The sequence below is a fragment of the Alligator sinensis genome, unplaced genomic scaffold (genome assembly GCF_000455745.1).
Source record: "Alligator sinensis unplaced genomic scaffold, ASM45574v1 scaffold260_1, whole genome shotgun sequence".
NCBI lineage: Eukaryota > Metazoa > Chordata > Crocodylia > Alligatoridae > Alligator > Alligator sinensis.
In genome coordinates this window covers 411,200-424,647 of record NW_005842431.1, presented here as the reverse complement: position 1 = coordinate 424,647, position 13,448 = coordinate 411,200, and the positions used below count along the sequence as shown (strand labels likewise).

General features: G+C 50.0%; 2 protein-coding genes across 4 annotated transcripts in view; one reads left to right on the top strand and one right to left on the bottom strand.

Annotated features, from left to right (window-relative positions):
• ACD (ACD, shelterin complex subunit and telomerase recruitment factor) overlaps positions 1-7,020 on the top strand; it is a 34,714-nt gene extending 27,694 nt beyond the window's left edge. The window contains exons 12-14 of one of the 3 annotated variants that reach the window (XM_025211825.1): positions 60-853; positions 4,795-4,871; positions 5,931-7,020. In XM_025211825.1, coding sequence (XP_025067610.1) covers positions 60-853; positions 4,795-4,871; positions 5,931-5,994 — 935 coding nt within the window. In that variant the 3' untranslated portion in view covers positions 5,995-7,020. Of the gene's footprint in view, positions 1-59; positions 854-4,791; positions 4,872-5,930 lie in introns of all 3 variants that reach the window. The other 2 variants (XM_025211826.1, XM_014523017.2) reach the window with 2 other exon arrangements.
• A 1,339-nt stretch (positions 7,021-8,359) lies between these two features.
• The window catches only part of CARMIL2 (capping protein regulator and myosin 1 linker 2), a 124,555-nt gene continuing 119,466 nt past the window's right edge, over positions 8,360-13,448 (bottom strand). The window contains exons 39-40 of the mRNA XM_014523007.2: positions 9,657-9,773; positions 8,360-8,741 (exon numbers count right to left, since the gene is read on the bottom strand). Of these exons, the coding sequence (XP_014378493.2) occupies positions 8,557-8,741; positions 9,657-9,773 (302 nt within the window). The 3' untranslated portion in view covers positions 8,360-8,556. The remainder of the gene's footprint in view (positions 8,742-9,656; positions 9,774-13,448) is intronic.

The following is a 13,448-nucleotide window of genomic DNA, read 5'->3' as shown; positions in this document are numbered from 1 at the left end:
TAACTCGCCTTTCTTCCCTTTTACCAGTTTGAATGTCTTGTCTTGTTCTCTCTTGGCAGAAAAGTCCATTAATCAGCCCAGTCCACCCAAAATGCAAGAGACTGAGCTAGCCAGGTTTGCAGAGGGGGGGCCTGATGCGCTGCCTGACAGCAACACCCCTGATTTGGAGCCTGAAAGCCAGAAGTCCCGTTATAGCCCATTGCAGGATGAATCAGCTGAGATTCTGATTCCCTTGCTGCTGTCATCTCCCAGAGGAACTTGCCTCACAGAGTCTGCCAGTCAAAGGCCAGATGTCATATTTCAGGCCGCACCAGATGCAGCAAAGAATTTCTGCTTTTCTCCAGCTTCTCCCATTGTAGGCAGTAGCAGCAGCAAACCAGATGTGTTTGGGTCCTCTGCAAATGGGACTTTTAAAGGACAGGCTGATTCCAGTTGCACGGTTTCCCCTTCAAGCACAAAGAACTCAACCAGTCCTGTATGTAGCAGTAAGTACAGGAGGAAGGTTGGTAAAAATGGCCGGGACACAAAGCACTCAGGGGTCAAGAGAAAGCTGCTGGTGGGAGACAAGGAGGACCACAGCAAGACTCACAAGAGAGCCCAGAACAAACTTGCTCACACAGATGATCCCAAGGCCAGCGAGAGCAGTGTGGCCAGAAAAGGAGTGAGCCACAGACCGAGACTGGAGTTTGTAAATGCAGAGAGAGCCAAGAAGAGCCGGATGGAGGAGGCTGTGCCAGTTCCAGAGCCTCCCTGCCCCTGGGACATTGAGGAAATTCCAAAACAGGAGAACAAATGGGCATCGGCAGCGAATGAGGAGGAGTCCTGGCCAGACCAGCACAAAGTCCAGTATCAGGTAAACTCGCTCTTTGTTAGCTTTGTCCCTCAAGAGCCCTTCCCTGTCCCAGGATTTCTCATCTTCCAGCCCCCATTGTCCTGCTCGGAGCCCCCAGCCTTTCTGTTTGGAGGCAGTTGGCATTAGAGAGGTCACCATCCTTCTCTTCCCTCTGGGCTAGTGTTCCGCATTTTCATTTCTTTCTGATTTTCACCGATAAATTCCCTGATTTATTTATTTTTTTTAATTGAAGTTATTTGTTTTTTACTGCTTTTTTTTTTTTTAATATATAATTTGTATCCGAGGCCAAATTAGCTAAAACTAATTCCAGATCCAAGAGTCCAGAACCATAAGTGGCCCTACTACTGGCAAACATCATCCACCTGCATCTAGGGCTTCAGATGTTTCCAAAACCTTTGGCGGGCATCCTACTTGCGGGCCATAGCTTGGGGTTTGGATGCCCGTGAGTTTTGCTTTCCCTTAGCCATAAGGCCCTTGGAGCAAACAAGGGAGGAGACTCCCATTTCTATAAACTGGGCTTAAAGCCGCTGCACCTTGGCAGCTACTGAACATAACCATAATAGCAGTTCTCCTGGAAGGTGGTTCAGGAAAACTGCCTTCTTGGACACAGATACATGGTATTTCCCCTGCCAGGTTAAGAAGCTGCTACGCTTGATCTGAGCCTCGGTTTTTACTGATTCACACCTGTTTTTCAGTTTTCTCAATTTTACTGGGTAGAGTAAAATCCCTGTTAATAGGCATGGGTGAGGAATGGCTGGGGGGTGCTGATAAGCTAAAAGTGCCAGTTACCCGAGGCACAGGTTTCCAGCCAGACATGGGGGCAGGCTGCCACTGCGGGGAGAGCAGGCTGCTGCTGTGCGGGCTGCGCCAGGCTCTTCCCCGGGGGGTGCGTGCCCCTGGATCTGCATGCTGGATGAGAGCAGGCTGCTGCCCGCCCCGAGCACCAGGAAGAGCCCGGTACCGCCACCAGCCCCAGCCTGCAGCAGCAGCCTGCTCTCATCCTGTGTGCAGATCTGGGGGCATGCGACCCCCCGGGAATAGCCCAGCGCAGCCCTGCAACCCGCAGCCGCTCCCAGGGTGCATGTAGCATCAAGAACTGCCCCTCACCCCCCCCACACCCACTGAGTGTTCCCTCTGCTTTGCTCCCTGCTACAACCCCAGGAGCCTCCCACCCCTTCCCTAGTCCCAGCCTTACTTCCACCCTCCCCTCACCACCATGGGAACGTTTTATTCTTTTCCCCGATTTAAACTGATTTTTTTTTTCTTCCTTTTATCCTGATTTCAGCCCGGTTTTTATGTTTGGAAAATAAACCCTCAAAAATTCCTGGATTTCATTTTTTTTTAAAATAAAAACTGAAAACACAGAACACTACCCTGGGCCTAGCTCTCTGCCTTCATAGGAGTCCTGCTTCAAGGAGCAAGAGATCTACAAGAATCCCAGGTGTGCTGCAGGGCCAGTGCTCACCACCATGCTTCCAGATCACAGCAGTTGCTCAGGTGCCAGACAGACAACAGCTGCCTCCCATTTCTGTCCTCTGACTCCCACCTTTCAGCACAAAGGGCCATTTTCATGCAATAGTGCCCTCAGGAACAAAGATCTCGTTCCCACTTTGTGTGATGGGAGCTACATGCTAAATTGGGCAGACCTGAAGCAGATACCCCAAGATCATTCAGCCCTGGATGCTGAGCCCTGAGCACCCTTAAATTATGGTTGCGCTGAAATGGATGCTCAGATTGCATTTGTTGTGGAATTCATAAAAAACAAAGGAGCATTTCTACATATACATAGCTCTGCTGTGGCAACAGAGCCTCTGCTTTCTGTTGCAGAGTATTGCTTCCCTCTCTTGACAGGAAGAAGGTTCCTGTTGCCCCACAGCAGCTGGCAAAACGCCCCTGTAGCCATGTCTCTGCCTTCCTATGGTGCACTGCGTCTTTGCTGGCACAGGGGCTGAAGCAGCAGTCAGAAGCTGGGAGATGTGAATGTGCTCTGGTATCTTCCCTGTGGTGGCTGCTGTCTGTTTGCAGAAGTTCTAGAAGCAGAAACAGCCTAGTATAGACAAGTCTTGTGTGTGCACTGTGGGAGCTACTGATGCTTTTAACTATGGCCACAGTGCTGACAGCAGGGCCTCCTGGTCTGGACGCAGCTCAGCAGGCAGCTGGTGTTTCTGCTACATCGGCCCCTAGCTTTGCTGGCAGGAGCTGCGTCTACCCCAGGGGTTTTGCCAACAGAACAGCCTCCACTAGGAAGTGTGCCAGCTAGCTTGACCAGCAGGGCTAGGGACAGACATTGCACATAAACTGATTTAAATTATCAGAAATGGGTTTAAACCTGTAACAGAACAGACGTTCAGTGCACATAAACCAGTTTGAAAATGGCTGAAACCAGTTTGAGATAAACCTGGTTGAATGTAGTATCAAGCTTAACTGATTTGGGTCAAACTGGTTTATGCAATGTCTGTCCCAGACCCCTTCCTAGTTTAACTTAAACTAGACTCCCCCAGCATCCCAGATGCTTTGCAGCCCTGCGCAGTGCTCTCTACTCCACAGCAGGACTGGCTCTGCCCCTCTGCTCCCTGGCTGCATCTCTTGTCAGAGATGGCAGGTACAGCAGGGGTCTGCCTGGCTTCCCCGTGCTGCCCCCCACCCCCAGCTCAAGCAGGCATTCCCCCCTCTCCTCCTACAGCATAGACATAGCCAGCATGTGGTATGGTAACGAATGCTGAGAGGTGTCTGTGTAAGGCAGACAGGATGGTGTTCGCTTAGAGCTTTTGGAGCTAAAAGAGCTTGAACTACTGAGAGAGGCTTTTGTTTTCTTGATGGGCTGATAAACACTGTGTTACTCCCTATGTAACTCCCTGCTGGTTCCCTCACGGGTGAGGAGCAGTGACAGCATCCTGCTGGGGGCCTGGCCACACCCCGCTTCAGCTCACTACTGTGGAAGGAAAGGGAGAACTGTTCTAGTGCCTCTTGGCACTTAGCCTGAGTCACTGCAGGCATGTGCCTGCATTTCTTCAGTCCAGAGGGGATGTCTTTGCTGTTACTAACCAGTTCAGCCTAGCCAGGTTAGACTAACCTGCAAAGATTGAATCAATTTAGGCTCAGGCTTTTTGAATGTCTGTCCCTGGCCCAGATGTTTGTAATGGAGACATTGGCTGAGACGGAAGCCAAGAGTTAGAGGAGCCAGTCCGTGCTGGGGTGAAAAGCTGCACTTCACTGTAATGATAGCTTGAGTGTTAACCTGGTAGGAGCCGTCTCCTGGGTCTGGAGAGCAGTTGTTCCCCAGCAAGAGCCTTGGTAGATAAGAATATTCTCCTGCTCTCTAAATAGCCAACGTGATTGCTTGTGTGAAAGATGCTGTGCTAAGAGCAGGCTCCCTAGGAGCCCTTCACAACAGCTGTGAAAGGAACATGTGCCCCTGCAGCTGTCTGGAGTATTCATTTAGCTGGCCAAAGCCTGCAGCCCCAACCAAACTATGTCACTTACAAAAGGAAAGAGGCGTTTGGGGCTGAAAGCGGGTCAGCAACTGGCAGGAGCGGCTCCTGGGCCTCTTTGTGACCTTCCCTGCTGAGGAGTTTGGACTCCTGAATTGGGTTCTGTAGCCATGCCCAATCCTTGTAGGATCGCTCAGCAACTCAAGAACCTGCCCGCTGGACTCCGGGTTGTTTCCTCTTTTGAGACGGCTCCACTCCAGAGGGTTGTGTACCAAGCACTCAAGTTACTGAAGGCAGTCTCAAAATCACAGCCAACTGGTTTGCCCAGAGCTCTTTGACTACCCACAGAAAAACCTAGCATGTGGAAACCAGCTTGTCTAGCTGAGCCAAAAGGGTTGGTAGGACAGGGGATGTATACAGATTTTCTCATGGGCTAAGGATTGTTTTTTAGCTGTGATGCTCTGAATTTTAATATAAATTGAACCTAATTGTCTGTCTTCACTTCAGAAGTTCAAGCAGGAAGTCCCATCTCAGTACAAATACAAGGCACCAACCCCTGATCTCTGCAACAGATTGAAGTCTGTAAGGTCAGTACAGTGGTTGCAGTCACCTCTCAGCTACTGGGTTTCTAGGATTCTTGTTTGTACCTCACTTAAAACAAAAGGGTGAAATGGGATCCATCCTTAATGTAACTCTAACCCAGTGAGCTTCTCTTCCTTGTGTCCAAAGCAGTAGTGCCCTGCTGCTGGGGGAGGAGAGCAGTACCTACTGCTGAGCCCACTGGCAGCAAAGACTGTTTTCCAGTTACAGTTGTAAAAGTGTCAAGATCACTCCCACCCACCAGCTCCCTCGGAGAATGGCAAGGGGAAAAGAATCTGAGAGCTAGTGCTCTTTCCTGCATTTGGGAACTAATTGCATTCTCCCTGCAAACACCTCGTTGGGGGCGGGGGGCGCGGCTCTGGCCATTCAGTTACTGACACTGCTGGAGGTTGTATCCCCCTTTCATTAAGCTACATAAGCTCTCAAATGTATCACATGTCATCACAAAGAAATTGGCTTCTGGCCACCACCCTTCTCACTGATGATTATAAACAATTTGCAGCATTGCTTATCTAGTCAAACAAGCATGGGAAATGTAACTCTGCTTTGGCTCTTGCATCCTCCCAGTTGCTCTGTTCCCCTGCATATGCTTCCCCATGTGTTCTGGCCTGGGCATACTGTTGATACCTTGTTCTATTCTTCCCTATACATGCACCTTGCTGGTGCCTGGTCTTTCCAGCTCCTGCTTTCTTTCCAGTGTAGCAGCAGCCTCTTCTAGTGGCTGCTAGAGTGACTCCTTATTTTGAGGTCACTCCTTATTTTGAGCTGCTCTTACAATCCCCCATGCTCTTCTTCAGAATGAAAATCTTGGGCATCTGTAAGGAAAGAAAGCGAACCCAGCACAACAAGCCATCCTTCTGGAACCATCAGTATCTGCTAGGTGGCTCAGAGCTAGGGGAATGGCTTAACTGGGTTTCACCCATCTGTTGACTGAAATTTCTCTTTATTAGCAGTATGTATTATAGTTCTGGGTGGCAGAAAACAATGTTGGCTACATGCAATTGTTTCAGTATCTTCTCTCACTGCAGCTAATGTTTGATTTGCAGGATCTCAAAAACAATGCTAAAATGGGCTTGTTGGATCCTCACTGAAGAAGCGTTGCAGTCCTGAGCAAAGTGGAGTGGCATTGAGGTGTGCAGTCAGAGGTTCTTCTGTGTACAGTACTGGTTTACTCAATCAAAGCAAACTGCAGTTAAGGTAGTGGTCTATCCAGACTGAATGCTCTGGGCAGTCATGGTACAAAGGAAGACACAAATCATTTTATACCCTGGTTCCCCAACCTGGTGGGGGTACTCTTGGGGCTTCTTTAAACACAACATGTAGCATGTGTCAGGAGTCCCTTCTTGGTGTTTTTCAGTAAACGTTAGCAACATCAGACCTGAGGTACAACATGAAGGTAACATGTTTGACCCCTTGCTGCCAGATGCTTGTGTATGGCTGTGATGGGCATCTGGAAACTAGCTGGAACAGGAAGTAGGAAGACAAACATTGAGCTGGGTGTAGAAGTTTTTCCCCTATTGGGAGTAGCGTCCTCTGTTGTAGCTGAGGCTACAGGAACACTTGAAAAACATCACAATAGTAGTTTTTGTTTCATAGCAGTGTCCCCTGCAAATTTGAAGTTTGTTTTTTTAAGGGTTATTTGGATTAGTTTCCTGCTCCACAAGTTACAAAATACTTTGCACAACTTATGTTTTGGAAACTAAAAATAAAAGCCTATTTTTAAATACACAGCTTGCATTCCCTTTCATCACCATCAGGTTCACAACTCCCCTGATCATATTTTGTGGGCAAAGCCAAGGGAATAATGATAATCTAAATTAATAAATATGGTATTCCGGATTTAGAAAGAAAAACCTGCCTATTTTGGTGGTGCTACTGTCTGTATGTAGAAAGAACCACAAGTATATGGAAACAATTGCATGCATGTGAAATGGATCTAGGACCATGCAAAACTGTTTTCCTGAAGATGTGGTCCTGTGTATTTTGTGATTGCATAATGATTCCCTCTCATTAAAACAAAACAACAGTGACAAATGTAACAGGCAGCTGTATGGGAAGTCCTTCGACTTACAATACAATTGGTTCCTGAAAACCATGTCTCAAGTCAAAACATTGCAACTTGGAACTGGTTTTCCCATAGGAAACAACGGGTTCTTGGCTGGCGTCATCTCAGGAGTCTTGGCTGCGGGTTTTTCTGGAGTCTTGTCTGCTTTCTTAAAGAAAAAGTGTCTAAGGAAGTTTGGACAGATGTTCTCCAGGGAGATGGGCGATGCAGCGAACTTGTTCGCTGGTGTGGCATCGCATTGGGTCAAGCGTTGTAAAGTCAAGTTGAAACGGACATCACAAAGTTGAAACAGGGTGTCAATTTATAAATGTAAGCGTGAAATGTTGTAACTCATAATGTTGTAAGACTGCCTGTATCTGCAACTTGGAGGAGTGTGAGTTGCCCTTTATCTCAGTGCACTGGTAATTCTGAAACCTAGCAGTAGGCAATTAAATGACCGTGTTTTTAACAAGGTCGCACAGCCAGAAACAGTGAGTGAAATGCATTAATCTCCATCATCCAGAACACCTCCCCCACATCCTCACCTTTCCAGCTGCCCAGGCCTTCAGCTCTCCCCACACCTGGGTAAACACCTGCAGTGCAAGTCCAGTTGCTTCTTTTTAATACCAAATTCTGTAGCTGAATAAGGGCAGCACAAAGTAAATGGGATGCAGCAGAAGAAACACCACAGGGAACACTGTGTCACTTGGATCAGTTCATGTTCTAATTTAATTAATCAACAGCTCTATTACTTTTAGCTGGCTGAAAGCTGCCACAATTTTCAGCCTGCCACACTGGAGGGCCACATACTTGGCCACAAGGTCCCATCACTCCCAGACCAGTCTTTGCCTTCTCCTGGCAAGACAGCCATTGCTGTGGATGCTCTGGTTGGGTAGAAGCTAACTGACTGGGCCTGCAGCTTGCAGAGAGATAAGTTTAACTGGCTGGACCTGCCCATTCTGTTAGTTTGAGGGGACTGACTTGAGCTGGCCCATAGGCAAGATTCCAGTTTGTCAGATCCCCATGTAGTAAGCAGCTTGGATTTCATCACATAGCTGCTCTCGTCCTTACCACCCCCTATCCCCAGTGCAGCATAGTGCAAATGTTGTCAATACTTGCCAGTACAATACAATGAAAGCTCCTGTGCATGTACACAAGCAAGCTACTGTCCCATGGCTATTATTGCCAAATACTTACAGCTGAGCATGCATCCAAACATACAGCTGCTAGAGGAAATGGATCAGGGTGATTGCAAACCCAGGCGGTTGCCTCTGGCGTTTTGGTTTAGCCATCTGGAGCGTGAAACCACCTGGGCACTTGTGTGGAAAGCATGGATAATGGTGAAAGGTGGCAAGGGACGGTCCACCTCTGATCGATCAGGAATTCTCAGCAGCCCCAAGGGGGCGGGCAAGCTACTTTCTGTCACTGTTTCCATAGGAAGCACTGACGTTAAAAACCAGGAGCAATGGTGGGATGTGGAGCAGTCCTGGGGCCCCCTCCAGTATTTCTCTGCTGTCCTGTCTATGCAGCATAGATAGCCGAGTAGTTCTTGCAAAACATGGACGTTCCTCTTGCACTCATTCGCAGTGTTGTATTGGAAATGATCGCGTGCAGTGGCATCCGCTAGCTCACTGGCCCTGGGTGGGTGCTTTTGATCCCAGTGCCGCAGTTCTTTGGTCTATGGCTATGTTGTGTGCATTCTCAATAGTCTCTTCCATGACTTGCAACAGGTCCTTTGCTGTTTCTGCTCCGGGCTTGAGGTGCAGCTCCTCCATAGGTCCCATGGCACCATGTGGTTCCTGTTTCAGAGTGCCTAGAAAAAAGCCCACATGCGTTTGTGTTAGCAAACATGAACAAAAGCATGCCTACGGTAGCCTTCTGCCATGGGAGGGCTCAGTGGAGAACTAGACTTGGCAGCATCACAGCTGCAGTTTAGTAAGAGGTACTATATTACTCAAGTCCAAGACAAGGGTCCTTCCTCCCCCCCAGTTCAACATGGTGGGGGGAGGGGAAGAAGGGGGCTGTCTTAGATTCAAGTACGATTGGGGCAGATAGCTCTGGCCCCAACCCAGGGGAGTTCCTGTGGTGTGGGCAGTGGGGAGAGCATGCAGTGTGTGGCCCCAGGGGTAGCATGAGGGAGATTGCATGGTGCACATTGGGGGGTGAAGTGGTGACTGCAGGAGAGATTGTGAGGGAAGGGGAGCATGGGGGAGACTGAAGGTTGTGGAGGGGGAATGTGGGGGAGATTGAATAGCAGCAGGGGATTTGCTGCAGCTGCAGCTTTGACCTGGGGCTGAGGCCAGGGCCAGAGTTGCTTTTGCCACTATGTTTGCTCTACATCCCAGGCCAGAGGCAGAGCTACTCCATAGTGCCAGGTAATACAGTAGTGGTCCTGACGCTCCCAGGTTTGGGTCTGCCTCCACGGCGTGGGTCAAGATGTAAATGAACATGGGGCTTTGGTGCCTTCCCTGCTTTAATGCAGCAGTAGGCCTAGATTCTCCCCGCTGGCCCTTATGGTGGAAACTCCTGACAGCAGTAGTAATGTGACCAGAATTGAGCTAGAAGCATTTGGTTGGAGGAAAGAGGATTGGGAATGGCCTGGCAAGTGTCAGCTTGCAGGACCAGAACTGGCATCTCCAAGCGGCACAGCTCAGGCATTGGTCCTTGCAGGTCCTCCTCCCCCTACACCTCACCACGCCCCAAGCGGTTAGGCTTAGCCTTCACTTACTCTGAGGTTCAGGCTGGGAGGCAAGCTCACTATTTGTCTCAGTGTCTGCTGTGGCCTCAGGTTTATTCCTCCGTTTGAATACAGGGGAGCGCCGCAAACGAAGAGGGATTGTTACATCTGAAGGAAACCAATTCTGTGTCAAGCATTACCACGTGGAGAACAAGGGTGTCAAACTTAGGACAAAAGGGGGACAGGACCTGTGTTGCCAGCCTGCGAGTATTTATGCCAAATGCTGCTTCTTGCAGATTCTGGGCTGCTGTGTTGAGCGTTCCAGCTTGGGCATGACACACTGAAGGAGCGGCTGTACAACAAAACTCCCATCAAGGGGCCAGATGCAGATTATCTTTACAGTGTTCTAAATCTGTGGAATGTTGGGCCAGTAAAGTGGCCATGTCTAAATGAGATGTTTACTGCAGAGTAGATTAATTAGCTCTGCAGTAAATGCCGCACATCTACATGTGCCCCTATTAGGCTGGAGTAAACTAACCGACTCCACAACAGGGTAGTACTTGTAGTACCCTTGTGCCCGAGCCAGCCTTTCCACACCACATTGAGCCAAGAGAGACCAGCCCAGGCTGGCAGGCTGACCCCGGGGTCCCTGGCCAGCTGGGACTGCTTCGACCCAGGAATTTATTGCTTCACTTGAACTGTACGTGTAGACTCTGCCAGTGAGAACTGCTTCACAGCCGTTGCAGGTTAAGGCTTAATGCCATCCCAGAGCTGCACATCTGTGATTTGCTACTAGAGAGCTAGGCTAGCAGGGGTAAGGACAAAAGCCAGAACTCCTCTGGGGTGGAGAGGGTGGCCTTGTAGCTCAGCTTGCTGTGGCTTCCCTCATTCTGGAGCCAGCCGGAGACTTGGGAGGGGAAAGTTGGAAAAAAAAAAACATTTGAAGTGAATGTGCAGGAGGGGGAAGTAAATAGAAAAAAAGAGTGACAAAGAATTAAAAAAAAAAAAAAAAAAAAAGGACCAAAATCTTGCCCATGTTTTACTGACCTGGGATTGCATCAGGGGGGAGTTTGGTTAGTACTTACACCAGGTCAGAACTGAGACCTTGTGGGCTTGAAAGTTTGCTCACGTAGCAAAGGAGAGGGAAAGGCTAGGAATGGTGCATCCTGGGATGTTGGAGGAATGAAAATAAGAGCGTTTTATCTCCCTGGGGCAGATTAACAATACCCTGGAACGATCTGTGTAAAACAGATCAAAGATAACCCTCAGCTGTAGTATAACTTTAAAACCTTTGGACACCTGTTTGGAAACTTTTGGACACTGTGAGCAGGCGATCGACTCCTACTGCCAGGCCCTTCACCCCCTGGAGGCGGAGGGTCAACAAAGGTCACCTCCCAGGACAAGGGAGGACTCGGGGACCTCCCCTTCTGTCCAGGCATGGGGGTGGACCAAGGTGGTCAAGGGTCCCAAGGCCCGCCGCACCGGGGTCCCCGCCCCGCTGGAGCTTTGCAACAGGTAAAAACCTCTTGCAGCCCCAGCAGAGCCTGCCAAGCTGACAAATCCTGCAGGCAACACAGGCTCAACTGTAGCTACTGCCCCTGCTCTCCCTAAGACAAAACGCAAAGCGTTTGTCGTGGGAGACTCCATCCTGAGGGGGACTGAGGGGGCAATCTGCCACCCCAACCCCTTAGCCCAAGAAGTCTGCTGCTTCCTGGGAGCCTGAATCGGAGACATTGCGGAGAAGATCCCTGAGCTCCTCTGGCCCACTGACCACTATCCTATGATCCTTATCCATGTGGGCACAAATGACATGGCTCAGAGCGCTCCCAGCCAGGTCATGAAGCACTACAGGGATTTGGGAGTGGGGCTTAAGGGGTTGAGGGTGCTGGTGGTGTTTTCATCAGTCCTCCCAGTTTCAGGCTATGAGCTGAGGAGGGAGAGGAGGATTGAGGTAGTGAACCAAAGACTGCAACGCTGGTGTCATCGGCAAGGCTTTGGCTTCCATGACCACAGCCCGCTCTTTGGTGAGAGAGCTCGCTCCGCTGGGGAGGAGGCTCTTCTCAGCCAGACTGGCTGGCCTGCTCCACCAGGCTTTAAACTAAGCCTACCGGGGGATGGGGGGCAATACCGCCACTGCTGGCCTGCTGAGCAACCCTTGCAAAGCCAGCAGTCCAAGGTACTCTAAGGAGCCCTGTACACGAATGCCAGGAGCTTGGGGAATAAACAGGAGGAACTTGTCCTCCTGCTTAACACAAATAAATACGATGTCATAGGGATAACGGAGACCTGGTGGGACTCCACCCATGACTGGGCCACGGGTATAGACAGCTATACCCTGTACAGGAGGGATCAAGTGGAGAAAAGGGGCGGGGGTGTAGCTCTCTATGTCAAGGAAAGCTACACGTCCCTGCAAGCTGACATTGGTGCCCAGGGTGGATGACTGAAGACGCTTTGGGTGAAAATCCGTGTGGAACATGGCACAGGGGACACTGGTGGGAGTCTACTAGAGACCTCCCACCCATGATCAAGAGCTTGACCAGGAGTTTGCCAGGGAACTGGCCAAGGCCGCATGCTCCCGGTCCATGATTGTCATGGGAGACTTCAACTACCTGGACATCTCGTGGGAAGAGCGCTCGGCCAAATCTGAACGGTCACAGTTTTCTCATGTGCATGGATGACCTCTGATGCAAGAAGTCTATGGGCCGATGAGAGGTAAAGCACTGCTCAACCTGGTACTGGCAACAGGGGAAGACCTTATCGGTGACCTAACGATAGAAGGGAAGCTGGGTGACAGTGACCATAGCTGATCCCCTTCACCATCTGCCGTAAAGCTGGCAAGTCAGTCGGCAATACAGAAGTCCTTGACTTCAGGAAAGCTGACTTTGACATGCTCAGGAAGCTTGTAAGTGAGGACCTAAGGGACCACGACCTAAAGGGGAGGGGAGTTCAGGAAAAGTGGTTGCTCCTGAAGGGAGCAATCCTGGATGGACAAGCAAAGTCTATCCCATCTCGGAGGAGAGGCAGCAAAAGGGCACAGCAACCCCCGTGGCTCTGCAGGGAACTAGCAGACCTCCTGCGTCTAAAAAGACAGACCTACAAAGGATGGAGGACTGGATCCACCTCCAAGGAGGAATATTCTGCACTGGTCCGGACCTGCAGAGAGCAAACCAGGAAAGCCAAGGCTGCAACTGAACTCCAATTGGCTACAAATATCAAGGACAATAAAAAGTTATTTTTTAGATATGTGGGGAGCCAGAGGAAAAGCAAGGGCAACGTTGGACCCCGGCTAAACCAGATGGGACAAGTGACAACCGACGCCCATGAAAAAGCCAACTTGCTAAATGGGTACTTTGAATTGGTTTTTCATCAGTCCCAACAGACGCCCCTGCCCATTACGGGACAGGAAGGCCTGGGTGAGGGAGATTCCTTACCCTCCATCAATGCTGAGCTTGTGAAGGAACACCTCGAGAGACTGGATACCATCAAGTCAGCCGGTCCTGACAGCTTGCACCCCAGGGAGCTGGCAAGCATTACCCAAGGAGCTGGCGAGCATCATAGCCCAGCCCCTGGCACAGATCTTCGAGAACTCCTGGTGCTCCGGTAAAGTGCCCGAAGATTGGAAGAAGGCCAATGTGGTGCCTATCTTCAAGAAGGGGAGGAAAGTGGATCCAGCAAACTACAGGCCCATCACCCTGACCTCTGTCCCGGGGAAGATCCTAGAAAAGATTATCAAAGAGGCCATTCTTAACAGACTGGCCAGTGGCAAAATCCTGAGGGATAGCCAGCATAGGTTTGTCACGGGTAGGTCTTGCTTGAGCAATCTTATTTCCTCTTACGATCAGG